The sequence below is a fragment of the Diadema antillarum genome, unplaced genomic scaffold, assembly GCF_040938485.1.
Source record: "Diadema antillarum isolate AM-2024a unplaced genomic scaffold, OU_Dant_1.0 seq00000484_RagTag, whole genome shotgun sequence".
Lineage (NCBI taxonomy): Eukaryota > Metazoa > Echinodermata > Echinoidea > Diadematoida > Diadematidae > Diadema > Diadema antillarum.
In genome coordinates this window covers 1,060,351-1,085,334 of record NW_027271447.1, presented here as the reverse complement: position 1 = coordinate 1,085,334, position 24,984 = coordinate 1,060,351, and the positions used below count along the sequence as shown (strand labels likewise).

Below are 24,984 nucleotides of genomic sequence, written 5' to 3'. Positions count from 1 at the left end.
TTTGCGTAGTGAGTGGTCAGGCTTTTTTAACGTTGTTGTCATTGAAGTCATATATCTGATATCACTTCAAATTCATTTTGAAACTAGGAAAGAAATGGCTCAACCCGTGTCAGCAGAGCGGCAAAACTTGCTTGACCGCCTGTTGGATGCGGTCAAGCAATGCCAGGTGCGATTCGGAGGGAAGTCGGAGCTCGCCACCGATGCGGACAGCAGAGTGTCGTGCCTTTGCGCCCAGTTTGAGGCAGTGCTGCAGCACGGACTCAAGAAGCCTATGTCCAACCCACTCAGTGCTCTACAGTAAGTGCAAAATGTTGTGCCATTGAAAGCTTGAATTCATCTAAGTATATGCGCCGAATATTTCGTGAGGTTCTTATTTTCGCGAATTTCGCGAGGTTCTTATTTTCACGAATTTTGCGAGTCAGTTGCTATTCGCGAAATCAAAGACACACGAAAATATTGACTCAGATCCCAATGTGGATGTAACGTACGCAAGTAAATTTCTCTGTTCAGTACAGGACTCCATAATCGCGAATTTAACCACTCGCGAAATCATCGGGAATTCCCGATTCACAAAAATTTAGACTTGCAAAATATATGGCGTATAGAGTAACTAGTCATGATCTTTTCTGTAAAGTATGACCACTATGAATGCTCTTGTAAAGCATGTAATTCGAGATGTAAGGAAGAGAGGTTTTGTGGTAACACCATTAAGATATAACCCTCATGAAAACTCTCTTTTATTGTGGTATAGATTACATTTTAAAAGAACACCAACTAAAGCTGCAAGGAATACAGACAAGCAGGTGCTTGTAGATTTGAAATACCAGTAGAATGATTTACCAGGTACCGTACTGGAAACAATCATTCCCAAATATGTTGAATATCATGTGTTAAAAGGATTTTACGTCTTACATGTTAGAATTCTTATTGACAGTGGACATAAAAGTTATGAATGTTAGCAGTAACATCAGTTCCGAAACTCCCGAAGTGGACTTAGGGAAAAAAAATCATTTTCTCTTTTTTTATATACAAAAATTAATCAATTGACTCGAATGCACTTGAAGGATCTAGAGGCTTCCTAGTGGTAAAAATGTTTGTGTAAACTATGCAGAAATCCAAGGTTATTCTTTCTAGTTGTTTTTATGAAGGTTTTATTGATAAAATCATCACATTTTGGGAATGGTGAAAAGGTACAAACTTTTACCACTTATCACTGCCCAGTTAATGGATACACGTGTATATGTATCACGTTATAGAACTACAGCTGTAAAGCACTTTATCATAGGACTTTTCAGTATTATACATGTAAGTCTGTTAGAGATGTTGTACAATGTTACCCTCTATTGTTAAAGCTCATGAATTTCATGAGTTTTATGTGACAAGAGAGACAATGCCAATTTTAAAGTCAAAACTCACTCTCAATAAACAAAACTGAACGAGAGTCCTTTCATTTCCTAACTAGAGAAGCACTCTGAGAGCGCAGACCTCCGCCAAGCAGCTCATTTCCACCACTGATCTTGTTCTTCAATAGAGATCAGTGATTTCCACCCATACGTGCTGAAAATCACCTGATTTCCCAATATATAGTTCAAAGCCTTTTGTGTATGTCATCAATTCCAGTTGCACGGCGCACCTCGCCCTGGCAGAAACTAAAGCGCATATACTTTAGTGTGTGTATGCAAACCTAAAAAAAATGCGCAGCTTGAACTCCCAAGTTCATTGACCCTACCTGCCAAAATATAGAAAATCCTTCATAAAGTCCACAAAAATTCCTGGATCACTACCAAAATTTAATCATCTGTTACCTGTGTCGTTCTCAACCTTTCCCGTAAGTTTCATCTAAATCTGTTGACAACTTTTTGAGTTATTTTGCACACAGACAAACCAACAAACAAACCATCGCCGTTGAAAACCGTAATCTCCTCCCTTGGCGGAAGTAATAAACAAAACTGTATATATGAGAGTCCTTTCATTTCGTAATAATGGTTGTGGGGTTTCCCCCTGGCTTAGCACAGGATGGGGAATCTTGATCTGTGATGGCAATATCTCCTTTTGACTGTGAAATGCTTGTGATACAACAAAGCTATTAACATTATCTTGTGTTGTCAAGTTTTTAAATGCATTTCCACATGAGGAAATGTCGGTTGAATTTTGAAAAAAAATAAAAATTCTGTTGTGCCCATGACAACCTGTACCAGTCATATTGAAGTAATGTGTTTATAATTGTCAGCAAAATCAAACTTACATACTATTATTCACTTTCTATTGACCTAGAGTAATGTATACATGGAAGTCATGTTCATAAAAAGTACTAATAAAACCCAACTCAAAAGCAATAACACTATTAACAGGCAATAATAAAAAATTATATATCAAATGCATCATCTCGTAAGTGAGGGCTTTAGCCTTTATGATTTGAATGAATGACAATGCATAGAAATAATGTTACTGTACATGTACATATAAAGAGGGCACATTCAATAAAACTTTCTTTTTCTTATTTACTAATAACATACACACATGAATATGAAATGCCTTTACAGCATCAATGGAAAGACAGGTATGAACATGGTTCATTGAGAAGGGGTCATGCATTGCCAATCTGAGGAAATCTTGTGCTCATAAGACTCTCAGGTGCCCTTGGCAAGATTTCAAGTTTGTAAAAATCTAATCAGCTAGACTTCCTGAACCTTGTTTGACTCACATCACCAGATTAAATGATCATCACCATCTCATTGTTTCTTAGTGAAAATATCAAAATCTTTGAAGGTGAAGCATTATTTATTGAAAGTTTTTTTTTTTTAAATAACATACTTTGATTCTGCCACTACTGTACAGATAAGGTGTAAGAGTAGAGAGATATAGGAGGCATAAAGTTCTCCTGTACATCAAGGTCCTTTCTCATGATAAGGTTTGTCACAATGTTTAGTCACAATAACTGTAGTTACCATGGTAACAAAACCTGTTGTGCATACAAACATGTACAAATGTACTTGGAGGTTGTCATAGCTGAGTAGTTGCAGTGAAGTGCTTTCAAGGTAAATTATGTTATTATCTCTTGTGGTTTTGTTGTGAGTGTGCTTTGTGAAGGGGGGGGGGGGAGGCTGCTGTCCATCTTCAAATCTACTATAGGTTACAAAAATGTGAAGCACAATTCATGCAAAATATCCATGGAGATAGACAGAGCTTTGTCAACCATGACTTCAGTGTTCTATTCTAGACTGGAAATGAAATCATAAAAATGCATGAAATTGGTAAAACTCATGTATCATAATGTTACAATGTGTACTGGAAAAGAATGAGTTTTAGTGTACACTACAGACTACATGTACATGTGTAGATAACTGGAAACTACATACAAGGTACAGTTGTACATGAATATTCTAGACCTCGAGTATACACTGAAAGTACGATGGGATTTTCTGCCAGGTAAACCTATCTCAATGCCAAAACTCTGATACCCTGTTTGAGAGTTCCCCAAAACATTTCACGACCTCCTGAGGTGGTGCCGAGTTTACCTCAGATGATGGGTCACCTCTTTACATGGTCATGGCACAAAGCACAAGTCTGAGGTAAAGATCGTGCTAGATATCCTCGCCTGCACGGGTTGCACTTCTGGTGACCTGTGCTGTTTGTGAGGGAGCGCGCATACGTGTGCATGAGAAACTACCCGCCTCTCTCGAGGACAAACGCGTGACCACGGGTTTCCATAAAAATGTACGCCGATCTTGTGCTAGATGACCAGAGAATAGTAATGTAAATGGGGGTCTCTCTCCTCAAAGCAGCAGCATCATCCTTTCAAAAATGATTAGAGTTGAAAGTGAAGAGTGTGTATAAAGGATTTTTAAGGAATGAAAAGGGGCCTCTAAGACATGGTACCTAATCACACTATGGTATGCGACACAAAAGTGTTCTAGAAAAACTGCTCAAAACACAATTTCTCTTTTTTTTTATGATCCCAAACTGAAGAATAGTGTAGGAGAAGAATTTCTCTTTTAGAAAATATGAAAAACTCAAGATTGACTACGTGTAGGTTAACCCATTTCATCTGTTTTGAATTCTCCCTTAAAATCAGGGTAATACAACTTTTTGTTGGTTTTGAGATGCATGGTCACATACATTGTGTATTAAACCAATTATAGTGGCATGGGGTGATAGAGACAGATTGTTAAAAAAGAAAAAGAAAAAGACTGTGTGGATGGGATCATAATGTCATCATGTACGACTAATGTGACTCTGGGTCTTCCATGACAAGCTGAAAGAGAATTCTCGTGATCTGTGGTTGCAATTAAGCCATATGCTCATCAAGTTCCAGTCCCTCGGATCTTGTTCCCAGGATACTGTTATGGAAAAGACAGCAGTCTCTTGAGTCGCTGGCAAGAAGCATCAAAGCCTTCTGCAACTTACTGTGAATTTTTCTCATCACAAACACATTAATGACATGTTATCTCATTGAATGCTTCTTTAGCTTAAATGTAAATGCTACCATATTCCCATATTGAGAACATGTTCAGTTATTGTGTAAAATGAGAAAAATGGATTACCTAGTTTGTTTTTTTATACAAGCAATACACTTGCAAAACACTTGCAATACAAGAACAGACTATTTTTAAGATTACACATCGTGTACATGTACGTATATGCGCGCACCCACACACACACATGTATGCTCACTGTTAAAGAGAAAAGGTGGAATCTCTTACTGCAAATTTTTGCAAATTTACGTATGTGTGTAAGCGTCCATGTTCTATAACATGACAATGATAATGTACATGTAGCATTTCTGTGGCTTTGATGTTCCATGCTCCAAGCCACTCTTCCACAGAGTTTTGATATGGATACCAAGGAAGAGGTTCTTGTCTTTAACAATTTTAAGCTGTACAAATATTTCAGAAAAAATGGCCAAATTCCATATCATAGAAGTTGGTAGTAATGTGATATGGAACAAATCCTTCCAGTTTTTCTTCAAATCTTCTTGTTAATACCTCAGGACTGGAAAAAAGGGAATGTTAGAGTCTCATAAAAAGTTTATGCTTTTAACTATCTTGCACACATTTGGGCATTATTTTGTTCACCAGGTTTGAACTTGATTGTTAAATGTCCCCAAATCCCTGATAATCAGAACTTTCAATATGCCCAAGCCCAAACTTTCGAGATTTTCCCACAGGCACACTTTCCGTATGCATTTTAAATGTAAAATCGTCAAAGGAAGACACCCCCCTCCCCACCACCACCACCATCGCTTTGATCGATCAGATTTGGTCACTCACTCCCTCAGTGTCTCACTCTTACTCAAGGTTTGCAGCCTTGAGTATTATAAGCCATGTTCAGACATATTTCTAGTCGGAGTAAAAATTTATGGCACGGCAATAAAAATTCAAATTAATGCATATCTTACCACGACCCTTGTGTCCACACGATGGTCGTGGGAAGAAACTCCAACCAATTTATGTGCGAGAGGGTCGGTGTAACTTCCGGAAGTGGTAGCGCCGCGCTCGTCGACCATGCGATTGCTTTTTACCAGTGGCATTTGTCTTCTCCATTCTTGTTGATGGAAATTTCTGCATGAGCGCTAGCTTCTTCGTCGCGATCGACTAGGTTAGAATTGCTCTACACGCCCACGTGTAGTCGCAAAATGTCAACATTGCGACTTGACCCAGGAAGTTTTACCTAGGTCGTAAGGCACGTAAGTTCATAGATACTCCGAGGGCTTGTCCGCACGGGCAATTTACTCCGACCGGCTAGTCGTGGTAGCGAGATACTCCTGAGTTTTCGTTCGGAGGAAGAGGTCGTGGTAAGTTCCTCTGATCGGAGGAAGTTACCACGACCTTGTTCAGATGGGGACTACTCCGACCTATCCTCCGAAGTTACTCCGACCAAGCTTCCTCCAACCCTTCCTCCGAAGTTACTCCGACCAAAACTGCCTCTGTCTGAACACAGCTAAAGTCATATTTTCATTTACCAGACCTGCACATGGGCTGTACAATAAGATAATTATATTCATGTTTGATTTGAAACATGTGTTGCACCTGTGCCCTTCTTCAGCTGATACATTGTATGCCCTTATCCTTGTCTTTTATTGCAGACAGATGACTGGACTTAACTTACCTAGTCTACCTCTCATGAAGTCAGACCCAGAACCAGGTAAATTTAGCCATATTTTCTCATTTTGTAATTCCACATTGTAATTTGTTCTTAAGTTGGCCAAATCGTGATATCAGTCCCCTCTCGTTCTGCCTGTGCGTCTCCACTATATGTGCAAAGTCTATGGAGGTTGAAAGAAGTCCCCGCCAATGACGAAATGAATGGCGGTTAATGGAGTGGTGGACTATTTCGCGGTAATGCCCTTTCATAAGTTGTGTAATTTAGTTGTATAGCATTTGGCATGCATAATGATACAAGACAACAATGATACACTGTATATCATCATAGAAAGGAGGCACAGTGTAGCTCAGTGTGCACTTTTATACCAACTGTTGCCAATATGCAAAGGTTTATTAAACTGTAGTAGTCAGATACACTGTATAGAGATTGTAGGTCTCTTCTCAGGGCCTGATCACAAGCTATTGCATACACCTGGGCCTGTATACTCAATACAGTCCAGTGCATGAAATTCAGGTTTCATGCATCATTTGTTGCAGTGTCAAGAAAACATATTGGCAAAATTTCTGGTTGTTCAGAACAACCTTTGGGCCTACATGAAATTGAATAAGTTTTGCACTTTAGTCTCTTTCCATGATTTGCATATATACATTGTATCTATGGTTGTATAGGCCTGTTAAGTTTTACAAAACTGTAACTTATGTTGGCCATAACTTGGGGGCTTCCAAAAAGAAAATTGTAAGACAAATCAATGGTTTAGGCCCTATGCAATGATTCTGGTACACTAGTTGCTATGTCAGTGCATGACTACTGTAGATTGTTAGACATCAACAGACCATCCCCCAAAAAATGTGCAAACATAATGTGTAGAATACTGTAAAGTAAGATATTTTGGCGGCATGAAATTTTTGCAAATTGCCACTGGCATGTCATAGTGTAGACAAGAACTTTTACGTTCATTTTAATTTTGCAAATCTTCCCTCTTGCAAAATTCGCGAGATTAAAATGCACACAAACATTTTGTGTTTTAAAGTAAACTAGACAGCTTGTGGAAGGCTTGCCTGACATAGGAACAACTTATTCATGGAAATTGGATTCCAAGTATGGAAGTGCAACAATTAGAAACAGGAGTATGTATTCAATAGCTTGTTATTACAACATCTGCCCTCAAGGGAGGGGAGGTATTCTTAAATTTAGATACTGCAGCAAGCTATCCTACTTAAGGCCAAAAAAAAAAAAATTGTTGCATTGGCGTAACATGAGATTTTCAAATAGGGTCGGTCGGGCGGATTTTTTTTTTTTTTTTTGCTACCTGCATTTTACGTGTAAAACTCGTGCTCAGCTCAGTAAACAGTTACAACTGCTGCACCGAATGTGCTGTGTTCATCTATTCTACAAATCATTTATGAGGCCGATATTACTGGAATTATACCCCTTCACAGAATTTAAAGATGTTGAAATCCCTATCCTGAATGTTTTCACTTCATATTTTACTATTTTGACTTAGATAAGATAGATGCAAATTGACCCATATGTACGATCTTTTCATCGCACACGGCGATCTCTATTACAGTCCCACATATACAGATTCGTGTAAGTTCTCCACACAAGAAACCTGTGGCAAAACTGTGCACAATACATCGCAGTCTGAATGCTACGTATACACTGAATAAATCTTGTTAGAGTACGTGTCCGTGTTGGAAACAGATGACGTACTGATCAAGGAAGGCTTATGCGAGGCGCTAGATCTCTCCCTCGTACATCCGATATCCCCAGAGCCGTTTCCACTTCCGGGTTTGTGCGATCGCGATCGCAATCAACAAGATATTTGATATCGATAGCAAAAAAATAATAATAAAAAAACATGGGGTCGGCGGAATTTTTAGGGTCGGGCGGGTTACGCCAATGCAACAATTTTTTTTTTTTTGGCCTAAGCTAGAAATACAAACAGTGGAGATACGTACACACCGGCTAGGGAACATGATTTGTTACTGACTGCGGCTAGAACCTGTATAGTGTAGAATCTAGGATGATTGATTTTGCCCGCAAACTGGTAGACTAGAGCACCTTTGTTGTACTTGGTTCCAACCATTTGTGAGGTTAGTGCAGCCATCAGATCAAATTTCTTTAACCCAGTATGTGTTTTGAGTGCCAGTTGACATAGGAAACCCCATAGCATTGTACACACTGTCAAATGTCCATGGCATTGAAAGGGTTAATGTCGTATAGGTGAACAGAGGATGGAGGAGACATCACAATGCAGAGAATGATGTCTTGAAGATAAAAAGAAAAAAAAAACACAGAGAAATCATATTTTTTCCCCATTCAGCTTTCATTTTAACGGTTAATCACAGATCATTTTTAGTCATGTTATATTCATACTTTTTCTGTATTCTGGCTGCGTAAACAATGAACAATCAGTGCTCATGTATGTCGATGAAGGGCATGTCAATCTGTTGCTGTATAAACAACTCGATACAAGTATTCAGTAATTTGAATAGATATGCAGTTCCCGCTGCTGTAAGGATAAGAACCACACAAGCTGTCAGCCAAAAGCATGGTAGTCTAATGGATACAACTCCTGTGTAGCACTCAGGAGATTGTTGGTTCAAATCCAACCTGCGGACTGTGGTATGTACACTACTGTATGCCCATGCTAATCATTTTTATGTCGATGAAGAGCAATAGATCAGTTCAGTGATGTACTCAAATTTTAGGCGTGCTATGTTCACAAAAGTTGCCCTTAACAACCGTAAAGCTTGTGGGAGGCTTGCCCGACCTGGCAACAACTACAGTGTAAGTGAATTCCTGCCTATTGTGGAACTGAATGGGAGGGAGCATGAGAATTAAATATGTCATTACTATGCTGTAGGAAAAAAAATTTATCCATAAAGTTGGAATACATTACAGAAACTGTCCGTGTGAATGTCAGTCTGTTGCAATATTCAAATTGGATGCTCACCTAAACAAAGATTTTTCCTATTTATATGAAATGACAAAGGAGCTTGCTCTGTGGTATGTGTGGAGCTCTTCTGGTATCTATCATACTGTAAATTTCATACAAAGTGCATTCAAAATATTAAAATGTCTCATCACACTCTTGATCAGTTCCTGCTTCCTCTATAAACAGTGACACCAATCAAATTGGCAGTTTTATTGTCTGTTGCATACATTGTAATGTTATTGTATGAAGCACAAAAAAAAACTATAACAAAACCTGCAAATTAAAGTGATACTTGAGGTCTGAGTCGATAGGTTTTGGTTTTGACAAGACCTTAGCTTTCCCTATTATATTTCACCCATTATGAGTAAGGTAAACAATCTGATATTCACTACAGACATAAAATGTCTGGTAATGCATATTAGAAATCATAATAAACACGTTTAGAGACATCACAAACCCATGGGTCTCTGTTGTTATTGTTATGTTACGGTGCTCAAGTAGGTTAAAACAAAGCAAATTAAAAAGCCTAAATATATCATATTTTGTTCAAGAATGTTAGATTTTTTGGTCATAAAATGATATTTGAGCTTCAATGGAGATTACTTTATAGAGTTAAGCCCCTAGGGCAAGACATGAATAACCCAAAATTAGGATGATATTGCCCCAGGGGCCTGCAGCGATCCCAGTATCTCAAGATTTTGGAAATGGTTTGCCTCATCAGATGAAGTGCCATGAAGGCAAAGTGTGCTGCTAATGTGCATGCTTCACCAAAGAGTCATCTCATGAACTGTGCAAGTCTTCAGACATTCTTAAAATTAACAACTCGTGGTTATTGACCTTCTACCAGCAACTGGAGTGTATTGTGCTTGTGCTATTCAGATATCATCCACTGGGCAGGAAATTTTCCCTGGATATTTCACCCTTCCCCCTTTTCATTCTATCCCTGCGGTTCTGAATTGCAAAATCAACCAAGTTGCTTGCAGAATTGACTGGAACAATTCCCACTTTACAAAGTGTAAAACAGAGACTCCAACCCAAAGTACCTTCTGATCTGGAGATTCTCATAACTGAAACCCCGAGCAAACGGGAGACTCAAAGTTGATGTGTGCGAAGCGCGAAATTCCTAGGGTTCTAGATGCTCTCTGGTGCTATCTAAGGCTTATTTTTTCAACATACGATAGAAATATGCAAGAAATCCTTTCCAACGGGAGACAAAGAGCCAGGGCGGGAGAAATTAAATCTCAAATGGGAGAACGGGAGATTTTGCAAAAATGGGTTTTCGGCGGGAGATCTCCCGACGAAAACGGGAGAGTTGGAGTCTCTGGTAAAACCGTTGTGCTTCTACGAATTATGTAGATGCCATATGCAGTAGCTCATCCACAGTTTCTATACAGCTATGTGAAGACACCAACCCCCCCCCAAAAAAAAAAAAAAAAAAAAAACTGCCGTCTAAGGCGGCAGACCCACGCCCAAGTACAAAGTCGGGGTAAACATAATGTGCATTCGGTCATCTACCAGAATTCGGCCACTTAATTGCCAGTGTGCTTTATCACCAGCCAGTGAGTTCTACCAAAGATCGTACACTGAAGTGTACGATCTTTGGTTCTACAGTCACATCACACGCAAATCACATCATTACACATACGGTATTAACACTCATTCACGTACAGGAAAGTCCTTAAGTCTCCTCCAAAAATCCATCGAAAATCCCAAATTCCACCGTCAAAAGTGCAGAATTGGAACTTTTCCAAGCGCGCGCGAATTAAGTCCAGTTTTAAGAGTATTGTCTACGCGACGGGTCGCTGAAAAAGCGCTAAAAATCGAGAAATACGCCGTTTTCTTGCGGGATATTTTGATTATAGCAAGCCGAGAGTGTGATGATATCAAAGGTCGTATGAGTGTACGATCTTTGATGGTATCCACAAAAGCGCAAAAGAAAAACAAAATTTACGTACCCCCTAGGCAATTACCCCTATGATTAGTGTCTACGGGAATTATTCAATGCAAGGGTTAAATGCAAATGTCTACTGCACCAGTATTCGGTCACCAACGAGCGCCGCAACGTCCCCGATGCTATTTTGCACCAACAGGGTAGAGCGCGATGCATTTTCAGCGGCCTTGCACACGCATTGACATTGAGCGCGCATATCGTGCAGTGTGACTGCGACCGAGCAAATGCTCCTCCAACGAAAAAAACAATCAATTTTAATTTGAAAAATCATCAAAATACGGGCCAGTTTGTGACGACGGAGAACGAACTGTCATAAATCCAGAAGGACATAGTCCTTCAAATAGGCCTAAACGTAAATTTCGGAATTCTTACGAACATTTGAGCAGCGAAGTCCGATCGTTTGGGAGTTTATGTTTTCGTATGGTAGCGGAAAATCGCAAAGTGAGAAACAGGAAATTTTCGGAGTGGTCACTATACCATGGGGTCAAAACTTCAAGGTCACACAGAATTTGCAAGGGTCAACCGATTATCACCAAAATCTAATCGATTCTTTCCTGCCATTATCCAAACATCCCCATGACATTTCGTGCAAATCCGTTTACCCGTTCTCTTGTTATCTTGTACACAAACAAACAAACAAACAAACAAACAAACAAACAAACAAACTAGAGAGGGGCCGTCAAAGGCGGCAGACCCACGCCTTGTACAAAGTCGGGGTAAACATACTGTGCATTCGGGCATCTACCAGAATTCGGTCACTTAATTGCCAGTGTCCTTTATCACCAGCCAGTGCGTTCTACCAAAGATCGTACACTGAAGTGTACGATCTTTGGTTCTACAGTCACATCACACGCAAATCACATCATTTCACATACGATAACACTCATTCACCACAGGAAAGTCCTTTAGTCTCCTCCAAAAATCCATCGAAAATCCCAAATTCCACCGTCAAAAGTGCAGATTCGGAACTTTTCCAAGCGCGCGCGAATTAAGTCCAGTTTTAAGAGTATTGTCTACGCGACGGGTCGCTGAAAAAGCGCTAAAAATCGAGAAATACGCCGTTTTCTTGCGGAATATTTTGCTTATAGCAAGCCGAGAGTGTGTTGATATCAAAGGTCGTATGAGTGTACGATCTTTGATGGTATCCACAAAAGCGCAAAAGAAAAACAAAATTTACGTACCCCCTAGGCAATTACCCCTATGATTAGTGTCTACGGGAATTATTCAATGCAAGGGTTAAATGCAAATGTCTACTGCACCAGTATTCGGTCACCAACGAGCGCCGCAACGTCCCCGATGCTATTTTGCACCAACAGGGTAGAGCGCGATGCATTTTCAGCGGCCTTGCACACGCATTGACATTGAGCGCGCATATCGTGCAGTGTGACTGCGACCGAGCAAATGCTCCTCCAACGAAAAAAACAATCAATTTTAATTTGAAAAATCATCAAAATACGGGCCAGTTTGTGACGACGGAGAACGAACTTTCATAAATCCAGAAGGACATAGTCCTTCAAATAGGCCTAAACGTAAATTTCGGAATTCTTACGAACATTTGAGCAGCGAAGTCCGATCGTTTGGGAGTTTATGTTTTCGTATGGTAGCGGAAAATCGCAAAGTGAGAAACGGGAAATTTTCGGAGTGGTCACTATACCATGGGGTCAAAACTTCAAGGTCACACAGAATTTGCAAGGGTCAACCGATTATCACCAAAATCTAATCGATTCTTTCCTGCCATTATCCAAACATCCCCATGACATTTCGTGCAAATCCGTTTACCCGTTCTCTTGTTATCTTGTACACAAACAAACAAACAAACAAACAAACAAACAAACAAACAAACTAGAGAGGGGCCGTCAAAGGCGGCAGACCCACGCCTTGTACAAAGTCGGGGTAAACATACTGTGCATTCGGGCATCTACCAGAATTCGGTCACTTAATTGCCAGTGTCCTTTATCACCAGCCAGTGCGTTCTACCAAAGATCGTACACTGAAGTGTACGATCTTTGGTTCTACAGTCACATCACACGCAAATCACATCATTTCACATACGATAACACTCATTCACCACAGGAAAGTCCTTTAGTCTCCTCCAAAAATCCATCGAAAATCCCAAATTCCACCGTCAAAAGTGCAGATTCGGAACTTTTCCAAGCGCGCGCGAATTAAGTCCAGTTTTAAGAGTATTGTCTACGCGACGGGTCGCTGAAAAAGCGCTAAAAATCGAGAAATACGCCGTTTTCTTGCGGAATATTTTGCTTATAGCAAGCCGAGAGTGTGTTGATATCAAAGGTCGTATGAGTGTACGATCTTTGATGGTATCCACAAAAGCGCAAAAGAAAAACAAAATTTACGTACCCCCTAGGCAATTACCCCTATGATTAGTGTCTACGGGAATTATTCAATGCAAGGGTTAAATGCAAATGTCTACTGCACCAGTATTCGGTCACCAACGAGCGCCGCAACGTCCCCGATGCTATTTTGCACCAACAGGGTAGAGCGCGATGCATTTTCAGCGGCCTTGCACACGCATTGACATTGAGCGCGCATATCGTGCAGTGTGACTGCGACCGAGCAAATGCTCCTCCAACGAAAAAAACAATCAATTTTAATTTGAAAAATCATCAAAATACGGGCCAGTTTGTGACGACGGAGAACGAACTTTCATAAATCCAGAAGGACATAGTCCTTCAAATAGGCCTAAACGTAAATTTCGGAATTCTTACGAACATTTGAGCAGCGAAGTCCGATCGTTTGGGAGTTTATGTTTTCGTATGGTAGCGGAAAATCGCAAAGTGAGAAACGGGAAATTTTCGGAGTGGTCACTATACCATGGGGTCAAAACTTCAAGGTCACACAGAATTTGCAAGGGTCAACCGATTATCACCAAAATCTAATCGATTCTTTCCTGCCATTATCCAAACATCCCCATGACATTTCGTGCAAATCCGTTTACCCGTTCTCTTGTTATCTTGTACACAAACAAACAAACAAACAAACAAACAAACAAACAAACTAGAGAGGGGCCGTCAAAGGCGGCAGACCCACGCCTTGTACAAAGTCGGGGTAAACATACTGTGCATTCGGGCATCTACCAGAATTCGGTCACTTAATTGCCAGTGTCCTTTATCACCAGCCAGTGCGTTCTACCAAAGATCGTACACTGAAGTGTACGATCTTTGGTTCTACAGTCACATCACACGCAAATCACATCATTTCACATACGATAACACTCATTCACCACAGGAAAGTCCTTTAGTCTCCTCCAAAAATCCATCGAAAATCCCAAATTCCACCGTCAAAAGTGCAGATTCGGAACTTTTCCAAGCGCGCGCGAATTAAGTCCAGTTTTAAGAGTATTGTCTACGCGACGGGTCGCTGAAAAAGCGCTAAAAATCGAGAAATACGCCGTTTTCTTGCGGAATATTTTGCTTATAGCAAGCCGAGAGTGTGTTGATATCAAAGGTCGTATGAGTGTACGATCTTTGATGGTATCCACAAAAGCGCAAAAGAAAAACAAAATTTACGTACCCCCTAGGCAATTACCCCTATGATTAGTGTCTACGGGAATTATTCAATGCAAGGGTTAAATGCAAATGTCTACTGCACCAGTATTCGGTCACCAACGAGCGCAGCAACGTCCCCGATGCTATTTTGCACCAACAGGGTAGAGCGCGATGCATTTTCAGCGGCCTTGCACACGCATTGACATTGAGCGCGCATATCGTGCAGTGTGACTGCGACCGAGCAAATGCTCCTCCAACGAAAAAAACAATCAATTTTAATTTGAAAAATCATCAAAATACGGGCCAGTTTGTGACGACGGAGAACGAACTTTCATAAATCCAGAAGGACATAGTCCTTCAAATAGGCCTAAACGTAAATTTCGGAATTCTTACGAACATTTGAGCAGCGAAGTCCGATCGTTTGGGAGTTTATGTTTTCGTATGGTAGCGGAAAATCGCAAAGTGAGAAACGGGAAATTTTCGGAGTGGTCACTATACCATGGGGTCAAAACTTAAAGGTCGCACAGAATTTGCAAGGGTCAACCGATTATCACCAAAATCTAATCGATTCTTTCCTGTCATTATCCAGACATCCCCTGAACATTTCGTGCAAATCCGTTTACCCGTTCTCTTGTTATCTTGTACACAAACAAACAAACAAACAAACAAACAAACAAGCACACAAACAAACAAACAAACAAACAAACAAACAAACAAACATACGGAACCCTTTACATAACCCCCTGCCGATTTTCATCGGCGTGGGTAATTACATAACCCCCTGCCGATTTTCATCGGCGTGGGTAAAAACACTGAATAACGTAGTGCATAAAGGACGCATACAGTGTACAGCCTCCCTGTTCTTAAGAAATGCGAAACAATGATCAGTGCTGTTTAACATTCAAGAAGCACTGCACATCATCTATAATACTTGAGTTTGCTCATTAGAAAAGCTGATTTGATATTGAGATTATAAATGCCTCAGTCCAAGTTGTGGAGGAAAAGGATGCATGGCTGTGCCATCAGCGATGCATCCCCCGAGACACATGAATGTCTTGTGTACAGGGTTGTATGAGTGATGACATTGCATTCATGATTTTAAAGGTGTATTTCACATCTTGAGTGTGGATATTAGCAGTATATTTTGAATGCAGATCAAGCTACTCCCTGATACTGTATTTTGTTTGAAATGATGGATTACAATGTATGGGCAAGAATGCTGTATTTCCAACAGTAAATGCTGGGAAAGTGCTTCGAGGAATTTATTCTATACCATAGTTAGCCATGAAAATTCATTGATTTCTATTTGTCACAGAAAAGTTTTTCTGTTTCTTTTTGCTTTTGTTTTTGTTTTGTGTTTGTTTTTCCTTTTGTTTTTGTTTTTTTAATGTGGGGATTAAATTGTGTAGACACTTTTGATAGAAATTCATGTATTCAGATCTTTTGGGTTTGATTGTAAATCTTTGTTTGTTTGTTTGTTTGTTTGTTTGTTTGTTTGTTTGTTTGTTTGTTTGTTCCTTGTTCTAATTTGTGATTATTTAGAGAAAATGTATTAGAATGTGTGACATCACGTCTTGACTTTTTATCCTTTACGGTGTATCTCTGTTCCTCAGAGAAATGTGTAGGAAAAATGCTCAGTACATAGAGTGGCATGAGAAAGTACAGAGCTTAGTGCAAAAACCTACAATATGTAATGTTGGCGGGCTGTCATTTAAACCATGTAATCACTCAGTCTATTCAGCAGTTTGACTTTCGATGATATGTTCGTTAAAGTACACCTGCTTGTAGCAAATTTGTTTCAATTTGCTGTCATGGTGTCTATTTGCATTTGAAGAGGTACATGTATATGAGCATAGCACATATAAAGTGGTAAATGAGTTGAGTACACTATCGCTTTCCTTTGTTATCTTGTGATATCGCGCCCGGCCTAGTTTTCCTAGAGGTGGTGATTTGTAGTGGAATATGTGTCTGAAGGCATCAAATCATTGCCAAATCGGTCCTCTTTTATTACAGGTTACTGCCGAGCAAAGACTTTATTTTTTTGCTATGACAGTATAACAGATATAAGAAATGTGCACCAATCATAAAATTTTATATCCCATATATAATATCCCATATAATTTTACTTGCATAACTCTCATCTATTTGTTTGATATTATTGATATTCTGAAGCACATCATACTGTATTGAGCAGCTTTCACCCAAGTTTTGGACAAGAGCGAATGAATCTATTCTGACTGACATGACTTCGTAAGTGACACAATTATTAGAGACCTTTTTGAATTATTTATTTAGAGTACTGTATACGCTATATATTTCGCGTGGGTTTTATTTTCGCGAATTTCGCGAGTCGGGAGCTATTCGCGAAATTAACAACACGCGAAAATATTACCTTCCAAAATGAATCCCTTGCCTTGATGATATGAACATTTCAGTACTAGTATACCATGTCACGGCTTACCGAACAGACCATACTGGCTAAGCTTGTTTACGCACGTCCACGTCTAAATACTGTAGAGAGCCAATCCATTATCGCAAGGGGACCACTCGTCAGAAATCTAGCGCGATGGACTTAACCACTTCAAAAATGTTGAATTCTAACTTCCTAGTTCGCAGAGTTTGGCAAGTTTTTTTCATGCAGTGTATAACTAGTATCATTCTTATTTGCTAGTAAGTTGAAAATTCACACTTTCTTTACCACTTCATATTTTCTCTGGTCCCCCAATCGCGAATTTAACCACTCGCGAAAATGTGTGACAGCGGCAATTCGCGAAAATTTATGTCCGCGAAAATTATAGCGTATACAGTAATAAATAGCTGCTATTTGTAAGATACAGCAATTTGTAGGTACTCCAAGCAAACAAAAAGAGACTAAGAAACGAAGTTAAAGGGATCGTATAGTTTTGGTTGAGACCTAATTTCAGGTTTCTAACATTATTTGGTGAGATAATGAGAAACCAAGTATGAAATATGAAAGAGCATGTAATTCTATGAGGAATTCAACATTTATTTGATGAAAATTGGTTTTGAAATGGCTGAGATATCCAAAACAGAGTGATTCTAATAAAGTGTAGGACCCACATTTTGTTATGATCGCTTTGTTTTACTTTGTCTTTGGATGTTTCAGTCATTCCAAGCCAGATTTTCATCAAATACTGTAAACGTGGAAATTTTCCGCGGTACATTAATTTTCGTGGATTTCGCGCTACGCTCGGCTAGCGCGAATTCAAAAACGCGCGAATATATCTTCACAATTTTCTACGCACATTTTGGACGGGATGAATTGTGTGCGCTTCATCGATGATACTGCTACGTAGTACAGTGTACAATGTACAGGCATGTTTACGCTACTAGTACTGTGCGAAGAGACGATACCCTAGATTGCTGTGTACTGTAGCATGCATGTGTGCACCGCACGCATCGATGCTACAGTCCCCCGTGACTACGGTACTAGAGTCACAGCTGTACTACGTATTTGAGTGCTTGTACTCGCAGTCGAGCCGCTCGCTACGTCGCTTGTCGTACGCTGGCATAGCAAGCTATGTAGCAGAGGCTTTGGATGAAAGCAGTGAATGTGTACTACAGTAAAGTAACCTGCTGCAGAGCGCGAATTTAAGAACCCGCGAATACGTTTTCGAGCCGCTCAGCGCGAAAAATTAATCGCGCGAAAATATTGACGTTTACAGTACACTTTGAATTCCTCTTAAAATGGTACGCTCTGTACTATTTCATAAAAGTTGCAGCGGACGGGTGCAATTAACTCGCTGTTTTCATTTTGATGTGACCTCGCTTTCCTCTTGAATGAACACATTTCACACGAAAACCGCTAGGAAAGTGTCGCAGCAAAACTGCTGTAACTTTACTATTAATTCATATTTTGGGATAATCCAAACGGTTATGAAAAGTAAAAACCTCATTTTAACCTGCCATTATGTTACCTTGTTTAAATAACGACGATAGAATATTCAAAATTGGAGCAGAACTTCACTTTCAAAACAGAAAATAATTGTCAGAAATTGTTGCTGAAATTTCACATTTTGACTTCGTGAACTACAAAAACTTTCTTTTTTTATACTAAGTACATGTATTTCTTTACGGAACTCTAAAATATCACATTCGAGAAGTCATGCGTCCGGATATGTCTGGAAATAATCGAAAGAGGTGCACTTTCTACCTTCATTCTGAGCATGAAATTTCATAGTCTTTCCCACACGGGAATACACGGTACAGTCCCACGTACCCACATCTTTGTGGCGCTCACATCACCTGTACTCTGATCGTAACTCGTACCAGGAACTCGTAGTTGTATTGTTAGTGCAGTAAAATCCGTATAAAGTCCGAATGATCCAATGTCACAAATTTGCAAGTGGTATCATAACTGGTAGATTTTCACATTTTTGCTAACTTTCTTTAGGCCAGTTCTGATAGAGTAAGTGCTTGTTTATGAGGTGGCGAAGTCCTCAGCAGTACTCTGCTACTTATCGACACCCCGCGGCCCACTCTCATGCACGTACAGTGTACTAGTACTAGGCATCCGCAGCAGCCACTCGCATCACTATATCGCACAGTAACAGTACGCATCGACCAGTCAGCTCGCTGGATCGGTGCAGCATGGGAAAGTCCATTCATTGCGCAAGTGCAAATCAGTTTTCTTAGAATATGACGTCATATTCTCGTTTGCTGCTCCCGCACAATTTGAGATTTCTGACAAAACACCTCATTTATTTTCACTTGTAGCTTCAAACATACAAGTAGGTCTTCGGCAAAGCGAACAGCACTCTGCTAACGTCCGCACATGTCTTATGAATATGTATGTTAAGTTTCATGAATATTCAGTGGTGCGACCAGATGTGTCTGGAAATAATCGGAGGGTAGTTTTCCGAGACAGCGAAACATGAAATGTTGAATAACTTGAAAAATTCTTGATCGTTTCTCATGATTTTTCGTATGTGGATGGAAAACATCGTTTTACATTGATACTGAAAGTTTGAGCGATTTTGGTTTGTGTATAGCAGAGATATGAGAAGGTTTTTTTGGTGAAAATGAGAATGCCGGATTCGCACTGCCTCGATGATGGTTGAAAATTCAAAACGTTTCATGGGTTTCGGGGGAGTTAATTATAGTCGTCCGCTGCGACTGATAAGTGTTTTCTTGGTGTCTCGCAAAAAGTTAAAAGCCCAATTCTCATCTCCACCAATACTGTACCATCCCTTTAACCTTACTCAGAACCCCATTGTTTTAGCAGGCTTCCCCCTTTCAAACCGATGTTCAGTATTGATCTATGTTTTATTTTGTCTTTTTTTTCCTGGGAGGTGTGAGAAAATGATTGCTGGTTACGCCATATATACTAGGTGAGATGGGTCGCTAGGGAGCGAGACTCATGCTGTAGGCATGAGACTTGGTAGGTCTGATGTTGTAAATTGTGCACTAAAGATCCAAATACAAGCATGCACATACAAATGTATTGGTATCTATGGAATTTACGCTATTTACAGGTACATCAACTATCTATGGAGCTAAGACCCCGTTTACAGTGCGGGGCTGGGCCGAGCCGCGGCCGAGCCCAGCCTCAATTGCGAGGCCGAGCCCCGCAATTTTGTCTGTTTACACGGCAGGGCTCAGCCGCGCTTTTGATTCAAACCTTTCAATATTTTGTCGTAGTGGCGCTCTTCTTGTAAACAAACGCAATTTGGTATTGTCTGTTTTTCAGACCCTTTGCCAACTGAATTTCATGGCGACGAAGTCGCCGTTCGGGCAAAGGCCTTTTCCGAATGAAGAAATCCATTGCAGGTCAAAACCACCTTACATTTATAATGGTATTGCAGTGTAAAATTAGATGGCAGCATTAAAATTCACCGCATTCACTTCCAAAGTGTGCATTAGTGTATTACCAGGATGGTCCACAAGGGGTTGATTGGAGCATGTCCCTGCAACATGCTCAAATTCTTAGTGCAACATCCTCAGAAGCCAGCAACATGCTATGCAACATCCTCGAGAATTTTTGACGTGCTAAAAAATAATAGTACTGTATACGCTATAATTTTCGCGTACATAAATTTTTGCGAATTGCCGCTGTCACACATTTTCGCGAGTGGTTAAATTCGCGATTGGGGGACCAGAGAAAATATAGTATGAAGTGGCAAAGAAAGTGTGAATGTTCAACTTACTAGCAAATAAGAATGATACTAGTTAAACACTGCATGAAAAAAACTTACCAAACTCTGCGAACTAGTAAGTTAGAATTCAACATTTTTGAAGTGGTTAAGTCCATCGCGCTAGATTTCTGACGAGTGGTCCCCTTGCGATAATGGATTGGCTCTCTACAGTATTCGTAAGTAGACGTGGACATGCGTAAACAAGCTTAGCCAGTATGGTCTGTTCGGTAAGCCGTGACATGGTATACTAGTACTGAAATGTTCGTATCATCAAGGCAAGGGATTCATTTTGGAAGGTAATATTTTCGCGTGTTGTTAATTTCGCGAATAGCTCCCAACTCGCGAAATTCGCGAAAATAAAACCCACGCGAAATATATAGCGTATACAGTATTCAGACGTGTGAAAAACATGTCTAAATGTTGAGAAACATCAAACTACCTAAGAAAAAATTGGACAGAAAACATGATACAGAACATCAAATTTGAGCAGCACAGTGAAAAATGAGTCGTGAAATATTGCAAGCCCTTGTGATGTTCACTCCATGCACATACAATTTCCACAATATTCTCACATGCAGAGCTTGCAACATGCTCAAATTGTGGACCACCTTGGTATTTCTGTGATCAATAGCACTTTTGTGATCATACCAATGCCATCCATGTGGATCAGCCTCTCAAGTGAAATGGCAAGCGAGTGGCCATTGTTTGCCAGTTGTCCATAAAAACAGATTGGCAACCCACTTGTCATACAATACTGGTAGTATTCATAAAAGCATATTTCTATCAAGACAGTACAGCATGTATCCACGAGGATATTGACTGGTGACTACTATGACAGGTGATGACTAGATCCCCTTTTAGATAATCACAAATATACGAGATGATATATAAAATGTCAAGTTGTCAAAATCTGATTACTAATCAAATATCTAATGTCAATCTTCTCGTAAAATCTCTTCTCCCTCCCTCTCCTCCACCCCACCACCACCCAATAGTTTTCTGGCCAATTGTGAAGGACAAGCTGACAGCTCATGAAAACCAGCGCTACACGGCTCTCAAGCACATTACCACGGATGCCGGGCGGAGCCGGGCGTGGCTTCGAAGCACCCTCAACGAACACTCCCTGGAAAGATACATGCACATGATCCTGGGTGGATCAGAAATCTTAAAGTAGGTGATAAGTCACTAAATTGGCAGTCCATATTATCATACTCAAATGTAGAATGTGATGAAATGCTCTAATTAATAACTTTTTCCCTTTTTATGGTGATATGATTATATGTAGGTATATTGAGATGGATCTTATAGATAAAAGATCAATGAAGATTATTTTAATAGTTTTGCTGGGAAATAAATGTGTTGAGTCTTTGCAGAGTGAGTTGGCAGAAGACATGCAAAATAAAGAAACAGACAGCAATACAAAATGCAAAATGCAAAGCTGATCAAATTGTGATATACTCATTCCTGTATTGGTTAATCAACAGCACTTATAGTATGTCTCACAATTACCCCCTTTCCGGTTTTAAAGCTCTTATTGAATGCACACATGTACTACCAGGATAAACAAATCAATTTTCTGCTTCATGAAATTGAAGCACTATCTTTCTGTCGTTACTTTTATCATAAATATGGTGCATGTAATATGGAGCTCGCTAAGAAACAGATCATGGAATTGAACAAAATTACATTCTACAGTTTGTAACATTACACATCTGTGTCATGTACACCAATGCGGTCCCACCTCTGCACCTTTGGGTGTGTACGCATTGAGTGGCTGTGAGATATTGGGGATGTTGTTGTGTCACAATACATTTGAAGAGATATGGCCTAGAAAGGCAGAATTATTGAGTTTATTGTCAACTGGGATTATGGACTTGCCACAAGTATTCAATTCATTTGTGAGCCTAAAATAAGAACACAGCATTGTACGATGTATAATGCTGACAGTTGTGTCGCTCGTACTGCTTGATTTGTATTTTGATTAACTTATTCCGGAGACCCACCGCATGTGTTGTTCAGTTTGTAGCTTGCTACTGGCATTTTCTGAGTACTCAAGTTAGTCTCATCATTGATATTTCCTCTGACCTGCTTTCAACGGCACCTGATGAATGCAACGTGTGATGAATATCAAATGAATTGGAAGGGGAAAATAAAGTCAATGAATGCGTACTGGCAGAGCTCGAGTGCCTGTAGTCCCCACAGATCATTCTGTTTTTGTTTAAGTATGGCGCATGCTTAAATACTCAGATGTCCCAGAACAAGATTGCAAAGACTGAGTGGAAACTTGGCAGGGGATGCCATTTCCTTCGCAAAGTATGAATAAACATTATTTGGTGCAATTTGTGTTTACTCGAAGTTTGGCCACAGTAAGTCATAAATGCAAACATTGCAACTATATTCAAGAAGGAAGGAAGCTCTTAATTTGATAAAGGGGAATTGTAGCTATTACTGTAAAACACGATATATTCGCGGCATGAAAATCTCACGAATTGGAGCCGATGGCCTTCCTCGGAGCATGAAATTTTCGCGAATTGCCACTGGCATCCAATGCATATTGTAGGCAAGAACTTTCGCGTGCATTTTAATTTTACAAATTTTGGCGCTTGCAAAATTCGCGAAATTAAAAAGCATGCGAACATTCCTCGTTTTACAGTAACTGCACACTGGTATGCTAACAATGATGTCAATCATGATGGATTTACATACATCATTGCAAGCCAAATCTTCCTTTACTTACCAACAAGTATAAAATGTGGTTCAACAAAGGCGGTGATTATGATGATGACAACAATGATAACAGTAATAAGGGTGATAGGTTTGTTAGTATTTCAAGTTCAATTTTCCTTTATTTGTAATGTATAGAGTGTTTTTGTATCTAGATCTGATGTTATTGTTTACGCAAGCAAGTTAGTCATAGAACCTATAATCATTTAGATAATTCATGTACACTTGTATACATGTGCAAACTAAAGTGGTTTTTTGTTTGTTTGTTTGTTTGTTTGTTTGTTTTTAAGGATACAAATTTCCAGTGAAAGACAGTGTCAACCACCTCTACAAATTTTATTTTCAAGATGAGTTTTCACGAGACAATAGGCATTGAAGACCATTACTTGATGACTTTAATAATCGGGCACATTAGTGATCCCCGCTGTTTGTAAAATATGTACGTGGCACTTCACGACATTGTGGAAGGATACATGAGCCTGGCACACTGAGATAAAAATGAAAGTTTTATCCAGAAAGCTTTAATTTGCTGGGAGAAGATGTACAAGAGTTTAACGCTTTGTGTACTTTGATTGCTGATTGGCACTGAAAACCTCAAAGCATTAAACACGCTGTCCAAAGTCCCTTGCATGGAGAGAGTTAATGTGCATTGAGGATCCCCTACCATGCCACTGAGTGATTGAATGTTATTTGGAGGGAGGATAATTCGACATGTTTTCTCCTACAGGCAGTACTACGAGCCATGGGCCTTTCTATTGGACGAGGAGCGCTCGACAATGCTACCGACGATGGCACGAGGCCTTGGCTCCATTCTCTTCGCCATCAACATTGACAACCCAGAACTCAATGGTGCTAAACAGGTAAATATGAGTACTAGAAATCAATGGACGATGTGGATGTTGGTGCAATGCAGGGAAGGAATTTGTGTTTCCTTTTAACGGTGTTGCTACATAAAACTTGTCATGTCATTTGTGATGCTGCTGTATGTTGGTGGCATTTTATTCCTACATTGTAGATTTTTCATTTTATCTGTGTGTCCATGGAGAAATGATTTCTTGAAACATGATTAGAAAGGAATGTGGCATAATGACTATCATTGGGAGTGCAGTGGTGTGAACATAAATCAAACACTGGATGTAGTCTGGGGTTATGAGGTGGAAGGTCATAGGATAAGGCCCTGGTTTCTTCATGAGACCCGAAACCACGTAATAATTGGATCCCTAGGGGTAGATACACAGTGGGTCTAGCAGTTCTTATGCTGACTTAAATTTAACAGTATGCCAGATGGTTTTTCCTGCTTTTTGGCTGTGTCTGCAGCACCTGCTGCGTGGGAATTCACTGAATAGTAATAAAGTTCGAACTGTGTACAATCTTTTTTTTTTTAAAGAAACATGTGTTAAAAAGTTCTCTCATATGTATCCAGTGTCTTCCTCCGGGCTATACACCCTGTATATCGTGGTACATAACAAGTTCCTATAAATGTTGTATACATTGTGTACATTTATAGATATACACAAACACACTCAAATACAAATTTACACAATATTGATTTGATTAATTACAGGACTATTCTAATGTACGCATACTTCATGAATTTCATTT

General features: G+C 39.8%; 1 protein-coding gene across 1 annotated transcript in view; it reads left to right on the top strand.

Annotated features, from left to right (window-relative positions):
• LOC139733621 (sorting nexin-29-like) overlaps positions 1–24,984 on the top strand; it is a 61,062-nt gene that overhangs the window by 590 nt on the left and 35,488 nt on the right. The window contains exons 2-5 of the mRNA XM_071644432.1: positions 88–297; positions 6,086–6,144; positions 21,654–21,828; positions 24,110–24,242. Of these exons, the coding sequence (XP_071500533.1) occupies positions 95–297; positions 6,086–6,144; positions 21,654–21,828; positions 24,110–24,242 (570 nt within the window). The 5' untranslated portion in view covers positions 88–94. The remainder of the gene's footprint in view (positions 1–87; positions 298–6,085; positions 6,145–21,653; positions 21,829–24,109; positions 24,243–24,984) is intronic.